The sequence below is a fragment of the Ambystoma mexicanum genome, chromosome 12 (genome assembly GCF_040938575.1).
Source record: "Ambystoma mexicanum isolate Mex_15411 chromosome 12, UKY_AmexF1_1, whole genome shotgun sequence".
NCBI classification, from domain to species: Eukaryota; Metazoa; Chordata; class Amphibia; order Caudata; family Ambystomatidae; genus Ambystoma; species Ambystoma mexicanum.
Genome location: NC_090936.1, coordinates 1,190,089,626 through 1,190,114,860, shown reverse-complemented (window position 1 = coordinate 1,190,114,860; position 25,235 = coordinate 1,190,089,626). Strand labels below are relative to the sequence as shown.

The following is a 25,235-nucleotide window of genomic DNA, read 5'->3' as shown; positions in this document are numbered from 1 at the left end:
TCTCGCTCCCCCTGTCCTTTCTTTCTCGCTCCCCCTGTCCTTTCTTTCTCGCTCCCCCTGTCCTTTCTTTCTCGCTCCCCCTGTCCTTTCTTTCTCGCTCCCCCTGTCCTTTCTTTCTCGCTCCCCCTGTCCTTTCTTTCTCGCTCCCCCTGTCCTTTCTTTCTCGCTCCCCCTGTCCTTTCTTTCTCGCTCCCCCTGTCCTTTCTTTCTCGCTCTCCCTGTCCTTCCTTTCTCGCTCCCCCTGTCCTTCCTTTCTCGCTCCCCCTGTCCTTTCTCGCTCCCCCTGTCCTTTGCTGCTCTGCCTGCCCTCTACCCATGCGCTTTCTTGCTCCTCCCACTCTTTCTGGCTCCCCCTGCCCTTTCTGGCTCCCCCTGCCCTTTCTCGCTCCCCCTGCCCTTTCTCGCTCCCCCTGCCCTTTCTCGCTCCCCCTGCCCTTTCTCGCTCCCCCTGCCCTTTCTCGCTCCCCCTGCCCTTTCTCGCTCTGCCTGCCCCCTACCCGTGCCCTTTCTTGCTCCTCCCACTGTTTCTTGCTCCCCTGCCCTTTCTGGCTCCCCCACCCTTTCTCTGTGCCTCTGCCCTCTCCTGGAATGAGTGGGGCGAGGGAGAACTCAAGAGGAGGTCCTCAACAGACAGCCAGTCCAGGTAGGCAGAGACCAGTATTTGGAAGGAAGGAGAATACGTACTATGTGTAGTTCAGCCATGCAAGACAGAGGTGAAGTAGGGATTAGAACAAGGAAGATGGACATAAACTCGGGAAGAGAATACAGCCAACCCAAATTGCAAGACAAGACTTCTAAGATCAAAGCGGAGCAGAAAGCTGGAAGTACCCTAGAGACCAACTAGTTCTTGTTGTATTTATTGAGTCTGAACCTAACTTTGAGAAGGAACAGAGCACTTTACAATCTTAAGGCGATTAGTTGTACATTGCCTGACACCTGACTCTCGTCGATAGTCCTATGGTACTTTGTGGCAGTGTCCAGGGTTACCAGTGTGATACCCAGACAGCCTTGCAACGTTCAATAAAAAAGAGCACTAATAAAGAAATGTTTGGAAGGAGGCGCAATCTTGCATCACGCCTCAGGATTGCTTAACTTAAGGGCTTGGCTCCTGCAGCCTTAGTGTTTGGTAGGTACTAGTTGCCTACGGACTGCAGAGAGGTTCTCGCCAGGGCGTTGTTGACTTTGAAGTGTTACGGTCACAAGTGGAAGCGTTTCACTATATGGAGTTGGTCGCAGAAGATTACCCCGCTGAGTGTCACGGGCCGCACATTTTTCCACACTTGCTCTCCTTGGCCAAGGCCGACTTGGCACACGCTTCTATCAAGGTGCACCTGGCGTCTATCTCCCACTACACCAGGTCTCCAGGAAGATCTTCGCTGTGGTCTCCTGCCCCGGCGTGGGAACTCAAAGCGGTTCGGACGAGGCTCATGGGGGGGGGGTGTCCTTTGAGCCTATGCATCAGGCCCCTCTCAAGTTCCTCTTGTGGAAAACTGCTTTCCTTGTGGCCATCACCTCTGCCAGGAGGGTGGGTGAGATCCAGGCCCTATCCTGCAAGCAACCATACCCGACTTTCCACAAATCGAGGGTGGTGCTTCGGGCGCACCCCTCTTTGATGCTAATGATTCTGTCGGAATTCCACCTCAACGAGTCTTTGGTGTTACCTGTTTTTGTTTTTTCTAAACCTTTGTCACCGGCTGAAAGGGCCTTGCACTCGCTGGACGTTGCTCATGCCTTAAAGTTCTACGTGACCAGCACAAAGGATTTTCGGAAGACTTTACAGCTGTTCGTGAACTTTGGTCCTGTGAACCATGGGAAGGCCTTGTCCAAGGCTTCCATCTCAAGGTGGCTCTCCGGCTGCATCGTGCATTGTCATCAGTTGGCGAAACCGGCCGCTGCCCTGCCGTCTGAGTACATTCCACCAGAGCTATTCCTGCAACGACAGCGTTCCTGTCTGGTGTGCCCCTGCTGGACATGCAGGGCTGCTACATGGAGGTCCACACACACACACCTTCATGAATTTCTACTGTGTTGACAGGGATTCCAGGGAGGAGTCCAGAGTCGGCCAAGCAGTGCTATGCAAACTGTTCACTTGAGGTGAGTATGTTCAGAGGTAAGAGTAATTGCTTCTGTTGAGCCTTGCCACCTCTAGTGGTCATGTAATGTTGTACTGTTATGCATTCATTATTCATGAACATGGGAATCCATGCCAGACCCCATGCTGGAGAAGTTATTTCCCTGTAACTATTGTCCATTGTGCTATTGTGCTCCCCTTGTACCAGATAGAAGGTAAGACACACTGAAGGGCAGAAGATAGCAGCGCTTGACCCTGGCTGCATTTCATGTTCTGCGATCTCCCGCCACGTTCGTGCCATGCACCAGTGAAGAGCGCATTTTTATTGTGTGGGCACTGATCATCTCTCCTTGCCGAGAAGCATCTGGGCTGCTACTCTGGAACTTTACTATATGTGCCCCTTGGCTGCTTTGTGTTTTGTCTCCTTCCCCTCCCTCGTGTCCCCACCTCTCCCACCCCCCCCACACCATCCTCTATGTACTTCAGTACTTCAGACTGGAAAGTGTCCTCCCCATCACTGCAGATAACTATGTCGCTGTCTATCTCTCCTTTCTTCTCTAACTGCTTCACGATCTCCTATCCTTCTCCTATAACTAAATCTGGCCAGACGAAATTTAAGGACATACTGCGCTCCAACCCAGACCTTCCTATGTCACGGCTTCCACAAAAGAGACACTCTCAGACATCCCCTTTTTCGTTAACGCACCTGACCTATGGACTCGCTACATGGTCGACTTTCTCTCTCCTATCGCCTCTTCTCCCATTAATGGTGGCACTTGCTGGGAGGTTCTCACCTCTTCGCCATTTCCATAGTCGTCATTTATGTCTATTTCAATCGCACCATCATGGTTCAGGGTCCTCAACCTAACCTTCTCTTTGAGAGGCTCCTTCCTCGCCTCTCTAATCTTACCTCCCTCTCTCACAAGGCTCCCCTTCCTTCCGTGCTTCTTCCTCCTCGGCACAGGCTCCCTTGCCCACTGTGCTTTCCTCCTCCTCTGCACAGGCTCCTTGCCCACTGTGCCTCCCTCCTCCTCTGCATAGGCTTCCTTGCCCACTGTGCCTTTCTCCGGTTGTCGGTCAATTGGTCGAATCTAAATGGTCGACAGGACAAATGGTCGACACCAAAAGGTCGACAGGTCAAATGATTGAATGTTTTTTTTGTTATTTTTTTATTTTTTTGGGGGGGGGGGGTCATCTGACATCTGCAACCCCCTTGAACTCGTGGATCTTGATGTGCTCGCCATCACGGAGACATGGTTCAAGGATAGCTCTGTCACCAGCGTTGACACTCCTTCCTGACTACAAAATCATCTCTGTGCCCAGGCCAAAGACGACAGGTGATGCAGTGGCGCTGATCTTCCCGGAATGGATACCTGTGTCCATCATTCCTACTCGGGTCTACTCCTCCTTTAGCCTCGTCTGCAGGCTCTCACTCTCTCTGAAATCCTCTCTTCTGCCACTTTTTATCGACCACAAGGACAGTCCACTTTCTTCCTCTCTGAATGGGCCTACCTGGCCTCCTCTCTACTTTCCTCCTCCTCAACTCCTCTTGATGGGTGATCTCAAAATCCATCTCAACTCTCCTGACTCCTCATGACCTTTCCACAACCTATGCAACTCACTCTCCCTCTCTATCCTACCCTCTGGCTACACGCACACTGCTGGCCACACTGTGGATGCTCTCATCTCTACTGACATCCCTCTCTCGATCCCTCTCACTACCTCTCTCTCCTGGACTGACCACTCTCTTCTCTCTCTTACCTGACGCTCTCCTCTCATTTTACAGCGGCACACCCGGCACAGCCAATCTGCTTTAAAGTCACCAGACCCATGAGAAAAGTGACAGTGGCTGCCTTTACCTCCACCTACTCTCCTCCTCCCATTCCTGTGGCTGATTCCCACCCTGACACAGCCCTCGCTAACCTCAATCTCTCTATCTTTAACACTCTTGATACTCTTGCCCCTGACCTGAGGGTCTGTTTGAAGCCTCCCAAAAAGTGCAACTCTTGGTACGACTCTGATCTGGCTGACCCAAAACACAAGTGTAGGGCAGCTGAGTGGAAATGGAATTCGTCAGGCGAACCCTCTGCCAAACTGAACTGCAAGTCCATATCGACTTTGCATCGGCTCCAAGAAACAAGTCTTTATTCAAGCCTGCATCTCTGAGGCATCAAACACAGCCAAGCTTTTACAAGTCTGTAAGGAACTGGCCAACCCTGCAGCAGCCTCTTCTTCTGTCACACCCACCCAGGACCTTTGCTCGGCCCTGGCTGCACACTTCACAAAAAAAAAAATCCTTTCCAACCTCTGTCCCACACCACAGCTCTTACCTACACCGGAGCCTACCTTGGCCCCCACTCCACTTACCCTCTCTTCTCTCTCGCCAGTCACACCTGGTGAGGTCACCAGACAAGACCGGTCTATTAAGGCATCATACAAACAGGTGGACACTTGCCCCCCTAAAACCTTTAAAGACAACATTAACACCCCAGCATTGGCTGATCTCTGCAATCTCTGCTTTTCCACTGGAATTTTCCCAACGGCTCTTAAGCACTCCCTGGTGCACCCTCTGCTCAAGAAACACTCTGCTGACCCGTCCATTCCGGCAAGCTACCACCCTTCTCTATCACTCCTTTCCTGGGCAAACCCCTGGAGAGGTTGGCTATCTCTCTGCTGACCCTCCAAACTCAATCTATTGGGTGCTTCCACGACCATCAGTCTGGCTTTAGAGCATCCAGAGGCATGACAACTGCTTTTCTGACCACCCGTGAATACCTGCTCTCAAACATTGACACTAATGCTCCCTCTGTGCTTATTCTCCTTGACCTCTTCTCTGCCTTCGACACAGTTAACCACAACATCCTGTGACACCCTGGGAATCGCAGGTCAGGCTCTGGCGTGGTTAACCTCCTTTCTCTCTGACCGCCCATCCCAGGTGGAACTCTGAGCCTTTCTCTCGACTATCGCTCTCTCAACATGTGGCGTTCCCCAGGGATCTAACCTATCCCCTTGGTTCTTCAATGTCTATATGGTTGCCTTGGCATGTGCGATTCCCACTTTCACTTCTAACTTCCAGTGCTATGCAGATGACACATCACTATCTTTCAGGCTACCCTCCGTCGCCTCCTCGCTCATATCTGACTGTCCGCTACTGAGTCATGCTGCGCTGCAAATTACCTTACCTTTGCCTCAACGCCAGTAAGACTGAGATCGTTTGGATTGGGACCCCTGCTCCCGCCTTCCCACTTTCACTCTGGCAGGCTTCCCTTGGCCCTGCGCCCACATCCACCTGCAAGGCTAAAAACCTTGGGGTCATCTTCGACTCCACTCTCTCTTTCTCTCACATTTCAGACATCTCTTAAAAGTCTAACTATCAACTACGCCTCCTCAGAGGTACTCTACCTTTTCTCACTTTCCTCCAGTGACTCACTGTCTCCAGAGCCCTGGTTCTCTTTAGGCTGGACTACTACAACAGTCTCTTCCTCAATCCCCCCTACTTCATGCCCTGCGCCCTCTGCTACTAATCCAGAACAGAACCGCAAGACTTATCCTTGGCCTCAAGCCCAGGGACCACATCTCTCCGGTGCTGAAATCCCTTCACTGGCTCCTCGTGGCTGCAACGATCAAGTTCAAGACCCTCTGCATTGTCAATAAGGCTTTCGGGGGCCTGGGAGCTACCTATCTGCAATGCTGCCTACCTAAATACTGTTCCTCCTGAGCCTTCAGCTCATCTTTCTCCAAGCTTCTGCGAGTGAATCGGTTCTGCAAGCAGAGATTTGGAGGGAGATCCCATCCTCAGCAGGGGCCTCCCTTTGGAACAGCTTTCCTGTCGCCCACGTTCTTGAGCCTGATCTCCTTAAGTTCTGGAAACTCAAGACCTTCCTTTTCTCCTCTTCTTTCTCTCTCCCTCTACCCTGCTAACCTAGCTCTCTGCTCTTTCCCTCTCTCCCTCCTTTTCCTTACAGCTTGCTAACTGGCCGCCTGGTGTACCTCAGGGTCTCACAGGTCACTGGCACCCCCGCCAGTTCTCTCTCGCAATTGTCTCAGGGCCCTGCACTAGCCCTACCCTCACTGCACTTGTGAAATGACCCAAGAGAGTGTCTCTTTCTGCACTTACCCCAGTCTCCACTGACTGGGTGCACTTGGACCTCCCCCTCCTTGTAACCGTCTGTGCACTTGCACGATCTGAATGCACCTGCCTGAAGATTCTGTCTGTTCTCCCCCGTCTTCACCCCTTAATTGCACTTGGTAAAACTGCAGGATCGTCGTCAGACCTATTTGCTGTGTCTCAACTTTTAATTGGGTTACTTGCACTTACTCTGCCTGTGCACACTATTATCGTCTCAGAATTTCAAGGGCTCTGAACAACTGTTGTTTTTTCCCCACCCTCCTTGAGCGCTTTGAAACACATGCCTTGTGCCTAGGCGCTTTTATAAATAAACATTACTGTTACCATGGATTCACATCCATGGCGAACCCTCCCGCCGTCACCCCTCTGTGGCTCTTCTGGTCGTACTACCACTTTACGTGCTTACCAAATCTGAAGAAGGCTGCCAGAGGAGGGTCTTGGGGAGAGAACTGACATTGGATGGGGGCAGTATGACCCAGAGGACAGTGATTGGTTTAAAGGACAAAGACCGTTTGAAAGTGAAACTGTTTTGTTTTACTGAGGATTCCCAGCCTGACGACAGGGAATATTCATGAGCATGTGAATCCATGCCAGGCCCATGCTGGAGAACAATAGTTACAGGTAAGTAACTTCTTCCTTATATCATCTAGTTCCTTATTGAAGCCCTTGTGCCTTGCTTTTAAGTGTATGGTGGCAAGTAATCCTCCTGGGAGAGTTGACAGTATTTTATATTGTATAGACCTTTGGCAATCAGTAAGGAGAAAATCGATTTCCCGTGCCGAATTAGCAGTCGAGACACTTTCTCATTAATTTCCCTGATCAAGGGCCTCATTTTAGAACTGGTATTCATGAAGGCTTTTGCTTTCTCCCAGATAAAAATGTGTTTTGCATTGTTCAAAAGATCAAATGACTCTCCTCTTGGTCTAAGAGTTGACCCAATGCGCCTCCAGTTCGTAAAACCTACTTTTATATGCTGGTGAAAGGCTTGAGTCATCGTGTATAAGCAAAGTTGGGCCAATAAAGGGAGAAAGATGGCGTTGAATTGCGGCAGGCTTGTACATGGCTAGCTGGCTATCTCTTCTTTACAGCCAAAGCATGTAACTAAAATGTCACCCGGCCACGAAAAAGCTCCCTCTGCTGAGCGGCTTGAAAGTACATGTAAAGCTCAAGACTGGTCAAACCATGATTCTTTCTCGAATTAAATAAAGCAGTTGAAGCTATTTATAGAGAGGCCCTCTCCATGTGAAAGCCATGACATCTTAATGCGAATATGTAAGGCACTGGAATCATCTGAGATAAAAGTGCCAGTGACACAGGAGAATTTTCTTTTTGACTAATGCAATTCTCCCAAACCAGGGTATGGCCTTGCTCTGCCAGGAATGAAAGTCTCCTAAATATATTAGGGTAATTAATAAAGATCAGATCTTTTTTTGTTTTTTAGAATAAGCATGTATTTTAGATGCAGCCCAGCGAAATTGATTTGGATTAAACTCATTCAGCAATGTCATTCAATAGGTTAGGAATGTGTGCATCACTTTTATCTAGATTAACCTTTAAGTCAGGCACCCCTTAGAAGCAGTCAAGTAGCCCTAAACTAATCAGAATAAAGAATTCAGGCTCTTGTCATCGTGAGGATTATACGATCAGCAAATCGTGTAATTTGTGAATTTGTCCTGTTTGCTGGATGCCTCAGTTTGTCCGATTGCCTTAACGTGGCTGCTAAGGGTTCTAATGGGAGAGCAGAGAGTAGCTAGGAGAGGGCAGCAACCCTACCTCGTTCCTCTGGTAAGTGAGAAGGGTGAGGATAGAGAGAACTGTTCAACAATACACCAGTCAAGGGACCAATATTTATGGCAAAGAAATTCCTGATGACATTTTTGCCAAGCCTGACTTACTCCTCTTTGGAGATTGATACAATATGTTTATGTACTATTTTTAATTTTCACCGTTTCCCCACTTACCTACCCAAGTCCCATCTTCCATGTCGTCGGAGTGCCTGGACATCCTGAAAAGGACAGCAGTGGGCAGTATAATTCCTAGTAATGTAACATAAAATACAAAGAGGGTTCCACTAGCAGCCACTTAATGAAAGGCTTTCAAGACTACAGTCAGTGGGCCTGCTATTAGAGAAAGCTTCCAGGTTGAACAGAATGAGTGGTAGAGGCTTAGAAGCTCTCCTCTGATTTGAAGGCCTTAGGAAACTGTACCCGGAAAGACATGTAGACAGCTCCTGTGACTAAAAACCCAAATCAACCCGATGAACAAATTTTCCAAGCTCTCATTGCTCTGCCTGTGATTGTTTATCCTCCTTTTCTTTTCTACACATTCCCTATCGTGTAGTGTTCCTAGTTTTGCCAGCTATTGACCACCTGTTGGTTGTGTGAGACAAGCATGGTATTAAGAGAGACACAGAATCAAAGGTAACAGTTTCTTAAACCTTTAAGTTCTGAGGTTGGTGTAATACCTAACTGGCCCCAACTCTAAAGGGATTGTTCCCTCAACTGATCTTTCTAAGGACTGTCAATGACTGAAAGTCCAAAACCAAAATCCCTCTGTGTCTAAACTTATGCTTGCCCTCACTATTTGACAAAATGTGATAGGAAGTCTTCTTAAAGAAAAATAGTGGTACAAAAAAAAGGAAATGTAAACCACAGCTGGTTTCAGGTAGTCTTACCAATAGGTGCAGTTCTGCCAGTGCAAAATAGTTCAGCTCAAAAGGGTACTTCTTCGAACCTTCCACATAGGGCGCTTGCAGTAAGTCAAAGTGCACAATGTCTCTGGGTCTCAGCTCTGAATTCGCCGATTCCAAACAAAAATGTGCAGTTTTTGTCAGGCCTCTCAGGGTCCCCTTCCCCAAGTCTAGGCCTCTTTTGTCTTCAAAGAAAGTTCTCCTTGTCAGGATGTGCCCTTCACTACAGTTCTTGCATGGGGGTTGTATCAGCCTTTCGGTAACGCAGGGTTCTTTGCATCTCCCATGCGTGACCTCTCTGGCCTCTAACACCTCTCCTTATTCTCTGTACCTTTCTTCTGGCAACGTTTCCCTTCTGTGCCACTCTCTCTATTCTTTTCCACTTCACTGTGCCCCCTGCACGTCTTCTGTTCTATTGTGCACTCTTGCATCCTCTTTTTATCTTGCCGTGCCTCTTTCACACTCCTTTTGTCTTTGTGCCTCAGGCACACTGTTTCTTTGGTTGTGCACCCTTGCACTTTCCTTTCTCTTTGTCGTGCCACTTGCACTTTCCCTTTTCAAATTTCTTATCGGTCATACACTCTTTTCCTGCTTTCGTGTCACCTGCACCCTCTTCTTGCTTATTTTCGCTAAAGTTCACTTTCCTCTTATCTGTCTTTACTTTGGCACCGCTAGCACATCTTTCTTCATGCTTTCTCTTGCTTTCTGCTTTCTTTACCTTTGTGCGCTTGTAAATCTTGTCTGTTTCCGCTCCCGCTCCAGTCACCCGCATGCTCCCGGGTTTCTCTTCACTTTCACAAAACTCACCAGGTAGTTCGGCGCTGGCGAGCGGTCTCCTGGGGATATACTGGGTTGAGGTCACGGTCGCACCACCTGCCCCTCAAACACCTTTGGGACCGACACACGTCTCAAAAGAACGAGCATCTCTCTGGACTCAGCCAGCAGGTTGCAGTCTGCCTCACTCCAGCTCTCTAGAGACACGGCTCCTTAGCCACTTACAGCCCCTCAAACACACCGGGCCTGCATCATGGCGCGCTGCTCACCTCCGGACTCTCCATGCTTCTCTACATGCCGCTGCCTGCACCTTTGCTCCTCTAGTCCAGTCAGCATCCCCAGCTCGCTCAATGCTTCTTGCAGAACCACACCTTTTTATACTGGTGTGAAGAGTCAATTGGAGTCAGGTGTGCACAGTTCGAGGAAAGTGCCTGATTTTGCATGACTCTCATACCAGTACTTATTGGACATGGGTGGGGCTGGTGGGGATGGCGTGTCATTGGAAAAACCCCATTACGTTGGAATGGCAGAATATGCTCGAGAATGATGGATCGATTGAGACATGATACTAGCATATATCTTCCAGAGGTCAGAGCTGGTAGGGATTGTCCCATTGTCGAATGGAATAATGGACGTAGAATCCAGACTCATGTTCGGTATCTAATATCTATAAACCAAAACAGTGAACCACTGTCTCGTCACCATACATTTAATTCAGTAATAGCAAATCTTCGCAAAGGGAAATGTAAGGACATATGTAGTCTTGGCCCTCCTTATTTAATCGGGGACAGATATGCGATGTTAAAAGCGAAAATTAATCAGAGATACCGTAACAGGCTTAAAACTATGAAATATGAGTTGTTGACAGCTGATAACCAGAATATGCTATCCTATCTCCTAAAACATGATTCTCTACAAGTTTGGTCTGCCTTACGACTGCTGACAGGAGTTTCATCAGTGAAAGAAGCAGCTGTAGCTGCTACTACCTGGGTCACATATGTACAAGCTAAATTTGCCCTTCCCTCACGATTTGCCGATATCGGTACCATGAACTATCACACCATGATTTTAAAAAAATCCCCCTGGGTTCTGGATGACATTATTCGAGCGATTGGTAAGATTATGCCCTCTCGGGCCCCTGACCCTGATGGTATCCCACCATGTTTGATACAGAAGGATCCCCTATTCTGGGCAAGAATTCTTGAGAACAAATTCGATAGTGTCTATTTAACAGGCTGCATCCCACCTTCCTGGTGCTCGGCGAATATCATCCCCATTTACAAAAAGGGGAGTTGGGATGATCCGAATAATTTTAGACCTATTGCACTCATGGATGCATCAGTGAAGATCTTTACCTATTTACTGTTGGAATCCATCTTAGAGATTATAGATCGGTTAGATGTTTTGCCTAAATATCAGGTGGGCTTTCGCAAACAGGTGGGGTGCTCGCTTAATGCCTTTATACTAGCACATCTATATGCCCAAACCAAGGGGAAACACACCGGTCCGATTTATATGGCGGCCTTGGACCTAACGGCTGCTTTTGATTCAATCATCCGTGCAGTTCTTTGGGAAAAAATGGCCGTTTATGGTTTCCCGATGTATTTGGTGGCCATCTTAGCACTTCTCCATCAAAATACCACATACAGAATTAGATTAACTAAAGAAGGAGTTCTAACCGACAAAATACCCACAGAAATCGGCCTTAAACAGGGGTGTAATTTGGCTGCAGTGTTGTTTAACTTATATCTGGCTGACCTTGATATAGCTTGGGCCGATGTTGTCATTTCCAGTGAAATTGGGCAGTCTGGTAATTAACTGGCTTGCTTTCGCTGATGATCTTTTGTTTATGGATCGCACCCTGTTTGGCTTACAGGCAAAATTGACAGCTTTTCAATCCTATGCCTATAAAAACAACCTTCAAGTGAACACACTGAAATCGTTTATTATTGTGATTAGTAATGGGGAAAAAGAAAACTACCAAATTTACCTGGTTGCTTAATGAGTGTATTATCCCTAAAGTTAGGATGATGCGTTACTTAGGCTATCAGCTCTCCGATTCCTACTCTATAGGAATGTGGAAAGAGATGATTAAGAGCGGAAAGGAGCCTCCTATACCTGAGACAGAGGTACTACATCAAAGCAAATAGAGCAGATAAGTTGCTGGCGAGACAACTACGGGCCAAACAGAAAGACATAACAATCAAAAGTATCACAAACATGAAAGGGGAACACTGTACACGCACACAAGACATAGGGGAAGCCTTCAGAGAATACTATCAGAAACTGTATACCACAGACCAACCGGGAGCAGACGCACAGGACACATATCTGAAAACCCTCACATTCCAGCAAATCACACCGGCAGACAAGCAGGCCTTAGAAGACCCCATAAGGGAAAAAGAAGTAAGAAAAGCTATAAGCGAACTACCGAAAAATAAAGCCCCTGGACCGGATGGCTATACGGCCCCATTTTATAAAAAATATGCGGCCCAATTGACCCCGGTTCTAACCAGACTATTTAACACCTTTAAAGAAAGTGGCAATGTGACCCCCTCCATGAACGAAGCGAAGGTCCTGGTATTTCACAAACAAGGGAAGGACCCTTCCTCCACGGCCTCTTACAGACCAATATCACTGATAAATATAGATGCCAAAATATACACCAAGATCTTAGCAGCTAGGCTCTCCCCGCTTCTCCCTAACCTAATTCACCTAGATCAATCAGGCTTTATCCCAGGGAGACAAACCCATGACAATCTCAGAAGGGTCACCCATCTGGTGGAAAAGATTGGTATAAAGCGAATCCCAGCAATCCTCCTGGCACTTGATGCCGCGAAAGCATTTGACCGGGTGGAATGGTCCATGTTGTTTAAAACACTTCAATGTATGGGATTTGGGGAACATTTTATTGCCAGAATAAAAGCAAATTACAATGCCCCAACTTGCAGGGTAGCCATCAATGGGGAGGTATCGCAGAAGGTGTACATTTCTCGGGGAACTAAGCAAGGGTGTCCACTCTCCCCCCTACTATATGCTATATTCTTGGAACCACTACTGATGAAAATTAGGGAAGCTGGGGATGTTAAGGGGATAGCGATGGCAGGCATGCAACACAAGATTACCGCATATGCGGACGATATGCTGCTGGCTCTGGAGGAGCCGGATCGATCATTAGCAGCAGCAATGGGAGAGTTAGAAACTTTCGGGGCCATCTCGGGACTAAAAATTAACAGAAACAAATCGGAAATTCTAATACTAGCAGGCGACGGGGATAAAATTAAGAGAGAGGCAAGGGCACTCAACCTAAAGATAGCAAAGGAGGGTATTAAATACCTGGGAATCACTCTCACGCACAAGGTAGACCAACTGTACAGCAGAAACTACCCGCAGCTACTCGCTAACGTTCGAAGAGACATAGAAAGATGGAACCCACTGCTGATATCATGGTGGGGTAGAATACAGGCAGTAAAGATGACCATACTCCCAAGGCTTCTGTACCACTTCCAGGCCCTGCCGGTGGGGATTCCCCGCTCATTCTTCAGATCACTCCTGAGGGTAGTCTCACACTTTGTATGGAAAGGGAAAACTCCGAGGCTATCTAGGGCGGTTTTAACCTCGGCAACTGGGGAAGGAGGGATGGCACTGCCCCACTTTCAAAAATACCACCAAGCGGCCCAATTGAAGGTGCTCCGGGAATGGCTGGGAGAGGACCCACAACAATTATGGGCCGCACAAGATAGGGCGGTGGCGAGAACCCCACTAGTGGAATTACTCTGGAAGCAGAAACAACACAGAGACCCCAACACAGGGATCAGCGTTATACTGAGCATGACCCTGGAGGCATGGGACATCCAAACAAGAAAGGGCACAATGACCAACGCAACAGGCCCATTCACTCCCATATGGAGGAACCCGCAGTTTCCGCCAGGCTTGGAGCAAGGAACATCAGACAAATGGGAAGAGGCGGGCATAACAAAAATAGGGGAAATGTTCTGCAACAATGAAATTATTCAATACGAATCATGCCTTGCACTCCCAACAAGAACCACACGGAACAGATATACTTATGAACAACTCAAGCACTGGCTAAAAACTCCCGAAATAGCGAAGGCGGCCACGAGAACCCTAACCCCATTTGAGAAATACATCACAACCAATTCAGGGGCAAAGAAATGGATCTCGACACTATACTCCTTTATAAACAAACAAGATGAAGAGACCAAATGGGCATATATGCGCAAATGGGATAAAACGCTGGGAAGGGAACCAACGAGGAAACAGTGGGAGGACATTTGGGCCCAGATCCCCAAACTGACGAGAGCGGTGCAGATGAGAGAAATGTGGATAAAAATAGTGACTCAGTGGCACTACACGCCTGAGAGGCTACATACTATGTTTCCAGGAACATCTAACCTATGCTGGAGGGAGGGCGGAGAAGTAGGGACGTGGAGACATATCTGGTGGGCCTGCAGGGGGATAGTCCCGTTCTGGGAAGAAGTTAAAGGAGAAATGGGCAAGATTTTTCCAGAGGTGGGACAACTAGATGAGAGCGTATGGATGTGTGGCATGGGAGATGACACTACAAGAAGCTACACGAAAGCACAACGAAGAAGCTTTATGGGACTTCTCATCGCGGCATGGACAACAATTGCTCAAAACTGGAAAAAGAAGGAAACCCCGCCAATATTTATGTGGCTTCAAAAAGTATGGGCGCAGCTAGCAATGGAAAAAGTCACCCACATAATCCAAGGCACTAGGAGCAGATTCTCCGAAGAATGGGGCCGGGTTCTGGAACACCTGCAGTCAGACTTTATGGAACAATGGTGCCCCCACAACATAAAGGTCACGGACATTTTCAATGCATAAAGACGTCCACGAATTGAGTCCCAAGGTCCCGGGGGGGGAGGGGGGAGGGGAGAGGGGGAGTTGGGGGGAGAAATGTTGGCACGAGTTTTCTCTGTTTGTTGTGTTACGATTAATGAAAATAATAAAGATATGTTTAAAAAAAAAAAAAAGAATAAAGTTAAACCACTTACTTCCCAAATGAAAATGATCTATCATAGATATTGTAAATTTTCTTGGGACCCTTTAATACAGTTCTACTTATTAAAGGTAGAACCAATACTTTTGTATATCTTAGACATTTGTATATTTGAGATAGAGGACTTTTTGGATTGCACACAGGGAAAATTATGGAAGCAAGTTCTGGGGATGGCTATGTCGATATCGAATACGATGATTTGCCATGAAGTTGGATCTTACCCTTATCTGTTAAATGGTATTGGCGACGACTCAACAACTATGTCAAACTATTGGCTCCACCGAAAAAATCTTTATATGAGGACTTGGCACAATTATTGAATGAGGAGGATGTACCCTCCATCGTAAAATATAAAGATAAAATTCTAAATGAAACCATGATTGATGAGGATGATCTAATAATAGGAATCCCAGCTTGTAAAAAGAAATTCCAAAAATACTTTTGGTGTGGTATGGTGGATCAAATTGGTAAAAGCAAAATGTATTATGAATATGCCAAATTCACCAGAAAACTTGGAGACCGTGCTCACTATTTGGACATTTTCCCGTGTAATAATGCAAGAAAGCTGTACACAAGGTTTAAACTGAATCAATTTATCACAAATGAAAGGTTGTTTCTGTGGGATCAATTCAGTCGTAACAAATCTACGGGTAACTGTCGCTTTTGTGAACAGGGGAGAGTGCTTGAAACCTTGAAACACCTTACTATGTTTTGTCCATCTTTCAACTCCCAAAGAAATGTATCCTTTGGGTTGTATATGTATAATGACTCTGATACTTGGAAAGAATCCTTGTGGAGAAGGTGTATGGAAGGTTCTAGCCAACGGTTGACACTATGTTTGACAAGATTTTTAGGACCTCTCGATTCAATTTTAATTTCGCAGTATAAACTGCTTACAGAAACTAGGGTTTAGTTTATTTCTAGACACTTAGGTTTTAATCCGATAAGGATATTGTATTGTATTTTGTTTTTTGTGATATTGTTATGTTTTGTTATTGAGGAATGGCTGATGAGAAATTTTAGACGCATCTGAATTTGTAATCTCGAATCTGATTTGAAAACTGACTTGTAATTTCTTGAAACTTTTTATGTTCTTATTTTAATCTGTAACTTGTTTAATTTTGTAAAGGTTTGTTTTAAACCATAAACAATCAAATAATTTTTTTTTAAAAAAAACCCATTAAGACTGGGGGAGAGTGGTTTGGTGTATAATCGGGAAAGGGGGATACCATGTCTCGCCCTTTGATATTCCCTCCACTCAGGTGATCCTCCCTCGCTTGTCCAGCCACAGGGTCGGGATCCATAAGCGATGGCCCTTCCCTGGCCACCTGAATGGAAGATCCCTGGGAGTAGGTGGAAGAATACCGCTAGGTGTTTCACAGATGGTAGTTCTTACTTGTTTCCGAGCTACAAGGGTATGGATGACTGCTTGAAACTTTGATTTTGATTGTCTTTCCTGCCGCCCGGTTCTGCATTGCAGTCATGGCTCTCTCTCCCCTGTCTCTGTTAAGTATAAGGATGTGAAAAGAGAAGATTGACACATATGTGGCTGGATTGTTATCAAAGACTTTTATTAAATAAATGAGGGTTGGGGGAATGCCTTCCTGTCTCGAATACTGAGAGGGGTTTCCCTGCATTGAAAGAATATTCTAAGGAGTCTTTCAGGATAGTCCACTGTTGTGTCAAAAATCCTATTTCCAGCCCTTGCACTAAGAACTCAAACTAATGGGAAAAGGGGATCTTTTTTAGGCTCCAATTTCTTTTCCACCTTAGAAAACAGTTCCAAAATGGTGAAACGAATTAAACTTTAAAAGGAAGGAAAGCTTACTCCCCAGGTTGTCTCACTCTCTGAATGCCCATTGAGTGTCTTCCTTCTTTCAGTGTTCCAAAAATGTCCACAAAACAGGGAGGCTTTGCTTCCCTTGCCCTTGGTTTCCTCTCCTGCCTCGTACAAATGTTGAGGGAAATATCTCCCTTTTCTTGCATTTGTCTTGAATGTTCAAATTACTAGGGAAGATACTTCCCTTCCCCTACTTCCCGTCCCCTAGTATCTTCCCAGTACAATTTACAGTTAACCTGGCTCTGGTTTCTCCCAGATTCTGTGACTATGAAGATTCCTCTTGTCTTCTCCTTGGTTTCACAGCCAGCCGGGTATGCTATCCTTCCAGTTACTGTGACTATGTAGAGTGATTTGGCTCGTTCTTCATATGTGAGTGAGTACCAGGCTTTTGCCTTTTCTGCACTTTTAATTGTGATTTTCTCATTTTACATCTACTTCATTGGTCACAGCCAACCTGGTATACTAGCATGCCAGGTACTGTGACTATGAAGATTGCTTTTGGAGGTCTTCATTAGGTTTGGGATGCAGGGTCCCAGTCACGCCTTCGTGATTCTCCCTTCTTCTAGCTGTCCCACCAACTGTCCCGGTCTTCCCATCCTATCTGAAGAGATTACCAGTAGTCTTCGGTTGTTTGCGGGTGCTTTGGGCCTTCTTGGCTTCCCTCTGCGACTTCTAGGCACTATGGCGACTCCACGCTGACTCTCGGCCTCTGAGCTGTGCGTTTTGGCTTCCTCACGTGCTCCAGGCTTCCCATCTCGCTGAGGGCTCAAGTTTCTGCTCCGCTTGGGTGTTCATCTGCGACGGATGTCTCTGGAATGCCTTTACCAGCATGTAAGCGGCCCGCTCCTGGTACTGTCGGCGTCCTTCTCTACTACTACCAGGATTTGAATCTCCCGCTTCCTCCTGGGAGGGCATCTCTCCTCAAGTCCTTCTTCCCTTTTTATGTTCCGTTCCGATTTGCTTGACACAAATTAACTAGTAGGTTTGTAGCGGTTCCGTGGATTATTTCTCATTACTCTACACTTCTTCCGCATTCCAGTACTACATTCATTCCTGCACTCCATATTCATCCTCGTCTGTGTTTCTTGTGAAAGTGACATTGTCTATTTTGCAGACATACATGAAGTGTGTCGGGTTATGTCCTGTGCAGGGTAACCAGGTGAGGGCGGTTGGGGTGTAAGGTAATATTAAAGTGTTTTTTCTGAAGGTGTTGTCCCTCGTCCCATAGGGGTTCCCTCCCCATGAGGTCCTCCCGTTGAGTACTACCCCCAGGAGGGCTATCGGGTAGCGTCCTCACCTCCCTGGCCTCATGGGAAGGGTCTTTCTACATGGAAGAAGCAACAACATTGTGGGATTAGTCACAGAAGACAGTGGTTGGACCATGAATGAGTGTCTTTTTTTTTTTTTTCTTCGCATTTTAGGTACTGCTTTACGAAGCAGCGGTTGCACTTTCCCAAACACTCAATCTATGACCAATGACACGGTTGGTCTCTTATAAAAAAAAAAAGTCTCTTTGGATTGGAGAGTTGTAGAAGCAATGGGAAAACGGGTTCATGAACTGGAGGGGCAGACCTTCTGCTCTCCCTGAACCTACTGCTGGTTTGGGGCCGTGGCACAATCTAGACCCCTACTGACATGAAATGTGAATCCCCGTGAGACATGGCTCTGGGGTATCCCCTCTGTACGGTCTCCAGGTAGCTCATTGTGTAACAGGCAGACATCCCTCACAACCAGAGCCCACAAGAAAGGTAATCATTGTGACTTTGTCACAGGTGGCACTACAGTTTCTCAGAGATTCTGATAGGTGCATTTACTTTCTTATTTCAGGCAATCAGTGTTTTCTTTCAGGTTGCTTTGTGGATCACAGACCTTATTTCACTTGCTGTGTAGATCCGTGCTGGCCTCAATGGGTAGCATCATAACGAGACCAGTCTGGGTATATGAGGTGGAGTTTTAGATGCTTGTTTAAGGCCTATAGATGGGTGGCTTGTCTGATTTCCAGAAGTAGATTATTCCACTGGTGAGCCCATGCAGGAGGAGGGCCTTCAGTCTGAAAGAGGACATGATTCTAAGATGGAGATTGCGTGGAAATAATGTTTGAGGGAATTTCTGAATATGTAGTGGGATAGGCTTAGGCAGAAAGAGAGGCGTGTGAGGAAGTGGATGGATTTTAATAACAATGTCATGAATTTGCAGAATGTGTATTAAAATGTGAGACAACCAGAAAGGTGGCGGTAGGGGGCAGTGGCTCTGGGAAGTGGACGGTTCAGGTTGTAAGTGGCAAAGTTGAGTATTAAAATGCTGATGAGGGACATTGATTGTTAGTAAGGTGATCTATATGGATATCTTGTAGTTGGTGTCTAACCACAGTAAATTTCTCCATTCACACTCGGGCAATCCTTTCAGCCCAGGTACATGGCTCTCTGGTATGGACTAAACAATACGCAGGACACAGTGAAGCTGCAGAGGTATTGATTCCGTGTCCTAATCAACACTATACTCCCCATCTCCCCCAGTCAGCACCTAATTCACAGAGAGCCACCGGAGATGCGAGGAACAGAGCAACTCTTATTCCCCTGCCTCCCTGTTTCCGCCCTCTTTAAACCTGCAGTAAATGTTCCAGACGCAAGACGGCCATCCGGACGGGACCAATGATGGCAACAGGAACCCTTTAATCAAGGCACGGAAAACAACCTCTCTTCCCTACCAGGTACGTTTTTCAGACTTTTGCGAAGTGCGGCACCAATCTTTCTGCGAGGCAGAGGCCACACAGTCACTGATGCACACTCACATCAGTTAATTCTCCATCACTCAGGAGCCAACCTAACCATTGCTCGCTCCCTGCACTTTCGCCTTCTAATTATAGTACTCCCAGCATTTTCCTAGACCAGATACTGGGGAACCTAATATACCTCTTTCAGCTAGCCTTATCCTTCCTCCCTTTTTCCTTCCCCTGACAGACACAATGACATTACCGCTGCGTGCCCGTCTCTCCATCCAATTTACTACAGATGAGGCTAGCAGCTGTTCCATCACTGGACACAAATTCAGTTGCCTATGGACACTGCACCCTCCCCCGTCCCTTGCACCCTGGTGTCAAACCTAGGGCAAGCACCCCCTGGGCATTACCTGAGGCTCAACTTGTTTTTTTGCACCTGAATTGAAGGTAAACCCTGGTAATACACATATATGTTCTTTCAGGGTCCTCCAATGACGCCATGATGAAGGTGGTCCTCAAAGGAGAATAACCGCCGAAACGTGATTCAACTTGGGGACACTACGTCAACACAGGCTCTACCCAAGTCCTTTGCCTTGATGCACTTGCTTTCACGCTGGCAGTGGTTAAAAAGAGAGAGACCACAGCAAAAAGATGTCAGCCTGCAGAGATTACAAGGCAGACCTCCTTTTCAAATGTTTTATGCACACCATCCTGTTGTGCTCTAGTTGTGCTTTCTTTTCTTTTCACTAATGAGGTAAATAGGCTGGAGCAGAATAAGCAGATGTCTCTTTAAATAATGGTCCGAGCTAAAAAAGAGGGCAATACCGGACAACAATATCATTGCCCCCAGACCCTGTTGGGTCGATACTTCTGTCCTTTTCTATTTTCTCCCTTTTCCGGTTTCCATTTATTTGGGTATCGCTCACTTTTTTTTTATAGTACTTTTCACTTATGTACTTTGCTATTTTACCATGTAAAATGTTGTAACATGAAAAAATGTAAATATTCTTTATATTGCATGTTGATTATTTCTACATACTACATGGTTTCTTCATGCACACTTGGCTATACCTTTCCTCTTTTCTCCCTGTGCATTTAGAGTGTTTTGCATGTTCTACGATAGTGAAGGCATAATGAAAATAAACTCCCCAATCCAGAAGAATCTGATTTGAATTACTGGACAAATGGTTCCTTCCTTCACCCAAGTGGGAGGCCCCTTAAGTTTTTTTAATAGTATTAGATTTTGCCCTTTCTACCACTGGTGCAGGGCAAACCATATTTGTTTTCTCGCCTAGCAGCAGTGAGGCATTACTTGTGGATGGCCTCCCGTTTCACCCGAGGATTATACTATAGGTGCAGTGGATTAGTCTCAGGAGAGGAGTGTTATCTGGGTCCATATCTATCTAATCACTCTGCCTATTTTTCTTTTCCTGCTCTTTACGACTCTTGTTTGAACTCTGCTAAATGTACTTACTTTTCTGATCTTCTTCATACGCAATCTGCTCATCCGAGTCGTTTGTTTCAAACTTTAACGCATCCTATTTCTCCTCCTCTTCCTGATCCTTCTATTAATTCTACTCTTTCTGCTTTTGATTTTACTTCTTTCGTTTCTTCTAAGGTCTATTCTCTACGTCAAGATATTGTTAATTCTTCTGCTTCTAATACTCTATTTTCTCCTCCTTGATATTTGAATTATCCTATTTCACTGATTTTGTACCGTTGTTTTTATACTATGTACAGCGCTTTGGATAAAATCGCTTTATAAGAATTAATAAAATACAAATATACATTTGATGAGCAGGAAAAATAATCTGTCTTGAATGACTTGAGCTTTAAACAGTGAGCGCACATCTCTGAGACTCTTAGGGATTTTGCTTTCAGCTGGTGCAGTGTTTGTTACCCCTCCGATATCATTGTCATCAAGTCATATTGCTACCACTCACATTGTAGATTCATTGCTGGCCACTGGAAAATCTGCAATACACTACTTGTTGGTCGCTTTGATTCTTGTTTCCTTTTTTTTTGTTTCCTTTTTGTTTCTTTAAATTGTTGACTGGTCATTTTGTTGTGATGCACGTTTTCTTGCAAGTCTCCAAGTTTAGGGCTTTGTGTGGCGTGACTAATCCTTGGAGGTCGTCCCTTCTCCCATAGGGGAGGATCCTTCCCATGGGGCCGGGGTGAGTAGTCCCCCTTCGGGTGTTACACCATGGGAGGATCACATGGGGGAGGGGAATCTCTTATGGGACAAGGGAGGACCATCCATCGAGAACGTGGTATCCCACAACCCCTCTTATTAACCTCCCTCACCCTCATACGCTGAGAAGGGTACCACAGCTTCCCAAAGCTAAGGGTACTTCTGTAAGGTAGAACATCTGAAAACACTAACCCATACCGAAGCATAGAAGAGCAGGGATTATACATATAAATCATATTGTCAAGCTGGGACGAAGAAAAACATGCAGACGTATAACAGAAGTACTGCGATGAAGAAGAGGCGCAGAGGAATGAGGAGCACTGCACAGAAGTCACAAGAGCAGTCTAGTCAACATAGACCTGAGGTTGTCTAAAAACTAAGTAAGGATTCAACCTAATGTCGAGCCCTCCCTGGAGGAACCGCAAGGTTTGGAGAGAAGGCAGGCTGGGAAGCCGAGGCAGGAGCGTGCCACAGTAAGGAGGGTCCAGTGTATGAAGCCCACTCCAGGAAGACCGAGGAAGAAGCTCCTGGCATTCCCTGTAGTCAGCAGACGTGTGGAGAGAAGAACACGGCAAGAGTTTATCTTGTGGAGCTGCTGCACACCGCAGGGAAACACGAACTGTTGAGGAAGCAGTACGGCAGCCCAGAAGCATCCCGATAGTCCTAAGTCCACCACGAACTGTGGAGTAAGGTATGCGGGTGCCAGGGAAGGCACAAGGGACCACAAGGGACCACAAGGCAGTGCTGCAGAAGTTGGCAACAAGGAGGAGAACAGGAGTCTAGGGTCGGGAGTACACAATTTGCTCAAGAAATTTAGAGAGAAAGGGTAAAAGAGAAATGGGATGAAATGTAGAAGGCAATGAAGTGTCCAGTGAAGTTTAAAATAGAGAGAATAGAAGCAACAGTTGCAGAAGAGAGAGACGAATTAAAAAGAGCAGTGAGATGAGCAAGAACAGCCGAATAGACAGGAAGAATTATCGAAGGAATAGGATCATCCACAGAAGAGGTAAAGTTGCGGTTAAGCCAAAGCATAAGAAACACACAAGTCAGAAATTGGAGCGAAAGGAGTGCAACAATCTGAGGAGGTTAAGAGGGCACTGGAGTAGATGAAGGAGAAATAGATGCACAAAGAGAGACTTTGGAAGAAAAATAAGTAGCAATATAAATTCATGCTTTATCTTGATTCACCTAGTGTGCACATCAATGATGCAACATTGCGTAAGTGTACGCATCATGCTCTATTACATACTTGAGACAAGCAGGACTGTGTAGTGTTTTTTTGTAAATTGTTTTAATCATTTATTGCTTTTTTCTTGAAGTATTTAGTTGGGATAGTTTAGTATGACCAAGCATCCCTCTTTTTTTTGGGTTCACTGCATGCAAACATTCGCCTTGGTCACTTGAGCTGCGTAGTTGGTAAATTATTAATTTGATTGTAAAGTTTTGTTTATCAGATTAAATATGTATGCCCTATACATACATGTTTGCTTCTAAGTACTGTACTCCGAATATACTGGTTTTAAGGTATATTAAACATGTATTTATAGTCTTGAAGCTGCGCTTAGCAGCCTGTGCAAGTTGCAATGAGCAATTCTGCCATTGAGGCGTAGTTCTGCTGCTCTGGCAGTAACAAACTGTGACGCACAGGTGGCTAGAAAGACTCCAGAGCAATACTCTGAAATGCAGACACCATGTGATAATGTTTCCCTTTCTTTTGTGCAGGTTGCTGCTGGAAATATCATTAATATGTTATGGCAACTGATGGAAAATGGCATCGAGGAACTGAAGCTGCTTCAGACTGTCCTTGTACTTTTAACGACCAACACTGTTGCTCATGATGAAGCCCTGTCCAAGGTACAGTAGTCATTCCACGTGACGGGGCATTCCTATTGTGGTGCCTGATGCTGAAGCCACCTCACATTCAAAGCTTGGCGGCTTGGAGGTCTGGGTTCTCATCCAGACACCACGACGTGGTGAGATTCTGGCCAAATCATGTCCTCCACATGTATCATAAACTGCAAATGATTAAATCATAATGTGTCAAATTAAAGCAACTGATTAGTGAGCTCCTAAACACCCAGTTGTATTTTCAATTAGTGGTATTAGGCACAGACCTCATTCTGGTGCAACATAGCACTGCACACGAGGGGTGTCAACACTTCCAGAGGTATGGCACTGATTCGACACTGTGGACTTAGGGGGTGAGGGTGGCAGTGGGAAGGGATAGTCGTGATAGTTGTGAGGTTTGCACATGATGACGGAGGGTAGTAGTAGCGATATGGAGTTGGATTGTGGCCTAGCCATATCCCTTCATGTACTAATTTCTGTAATTCACTGTTGTCCAACCCCTCACAACAAATCGTTCTATGTGCTGTATCTTGGTCTTTGAAGGCTCAGCTCTTGCTTCTATATAGGTTCTCTGAAAAGCACTGCTTCTCCATGGAGCATATCGTGCTCCATCAGTTGATTAAATAAAGCAGTGCTTGAAACAAACTCTTTACTTTCCCTAAAACCTTTATCAGGCAGCTGCAAGTTATGTTTCAGTGCATAGGTAGTTGAGATATGAAGCCAGGGTTTCCTTAAAGGAATGTCTACATCTTGCTACTATGGTTTTAGCCTCGTGAGTGGGAAGAGACTTAAGGGCCAAAGACCTCTGCGTTGCAGGTTGGTCTACTCCTACTTTGTTGTTTTTTTTGTTTTGTTTTTTTTAAAGAAAAGGGGGGAGGAGGTTTTTTTTTACTTTTTGGGGGAGGGGTTGGTTTGGTACTGGTAATAGCCTTTCTGCATTAAGGGGTTGACGGAATCCATGCATAGCCATGCCCACTGTCTGCCCTTTTCGGATGCCATTCTAAGAACACGCCCTGCAGTAGTCTTTTCATTGGTTTATATGCAACAGACTGACACTTGGCGGTATCTCTCCAGATTTAAACCCATATACATGTGTTGATATGCTAACCAAATGCTGTTTGATGCATATACTTTTAAAACTCTACATGGAACTCGAGTTGCAAATCACACCTCTATGCAGGAAACGACTGATGTGTTGCTGGCACTTGCACTGAAATCCCAACCGGTGTGGCCTGAGGCGCTGAGCTTCACATTCACTTTCAAGTCGTTTAAATCTTACCTTGGTAGAAATTCATTAAAGCACATATATTATAAAAGGGAAATTACTCGGCACCATGTCATCTTAGCATAACAGGTTGTCTTAGTATAAAGCCACTATATATCAACTCAAATGTTCATGTACACCCCTCCTAGAAAGCTCCATGGTCTGGTCAAAGGACCTGTTCTTTGGGAAGTTGGAGGTGTCCTGGAGTTAGAAAGTGAAGCCCTATATAAAGAATTTCACCATTTTACCCATTATTTCATTGCAATGTGTCGCTTTCATAATAGCAATCCAATAAAATTAGAATTCAACTTCGTACATTGTTGAGCACCCCACCAGCAAGCCATGTTAGAGCGTCTTTTTCTGTGGCCTGACAACTTTGGATTCTGCACTACTATACACCAAAAAAAGGGTACACCACATGGCTCTCATCATGTGCCAGTGTACCGATTGGGCCTAAAGATACGTGTGGCCACTAGAATGTATGCTAAGTTACCAAGCGGTGTAGAGATAGCCTTCAAGGTGCAAAAATAGACCAAGTGCTGAGCACTGGTCTCCCAGAGGGGTAAATGTGAATGGGCCCGAGAACATGGTTGGTTTATCTCCCCTGCACAAAAATTTGGAAAAAGTAACCATAATTAAAAAGGTGTGCTCCTAGACACTGAT

General features: G+C 46.0%; 1 protein-coding gene across 2 annotated transcripts in view; it reads left to right on the top strand.

The window, feature by feature from the left end:
- Positions 1 to 25,235, top strand: part of MON2 (MON2 homolog, regulator of endosome-to-Golgi trafficking) — a 1,155,350-nt gene that overhangs the window by 248,904 nt on the left and 881,211 nt on the right. For both annotated transcript variants that reach the window (XM_069629845.1, XM_069629844.1), the window contains exon 4: positions 23,183 to 23,314. In XM_069629845.1, coding sequence (XP_069485946.1) covers positions 23,183 to 23,314 — 132 coding nt within the window. The remainder of the gene's footprint in view (positions 1 to 23,182; positions 23,315 to 25,235) is intronic.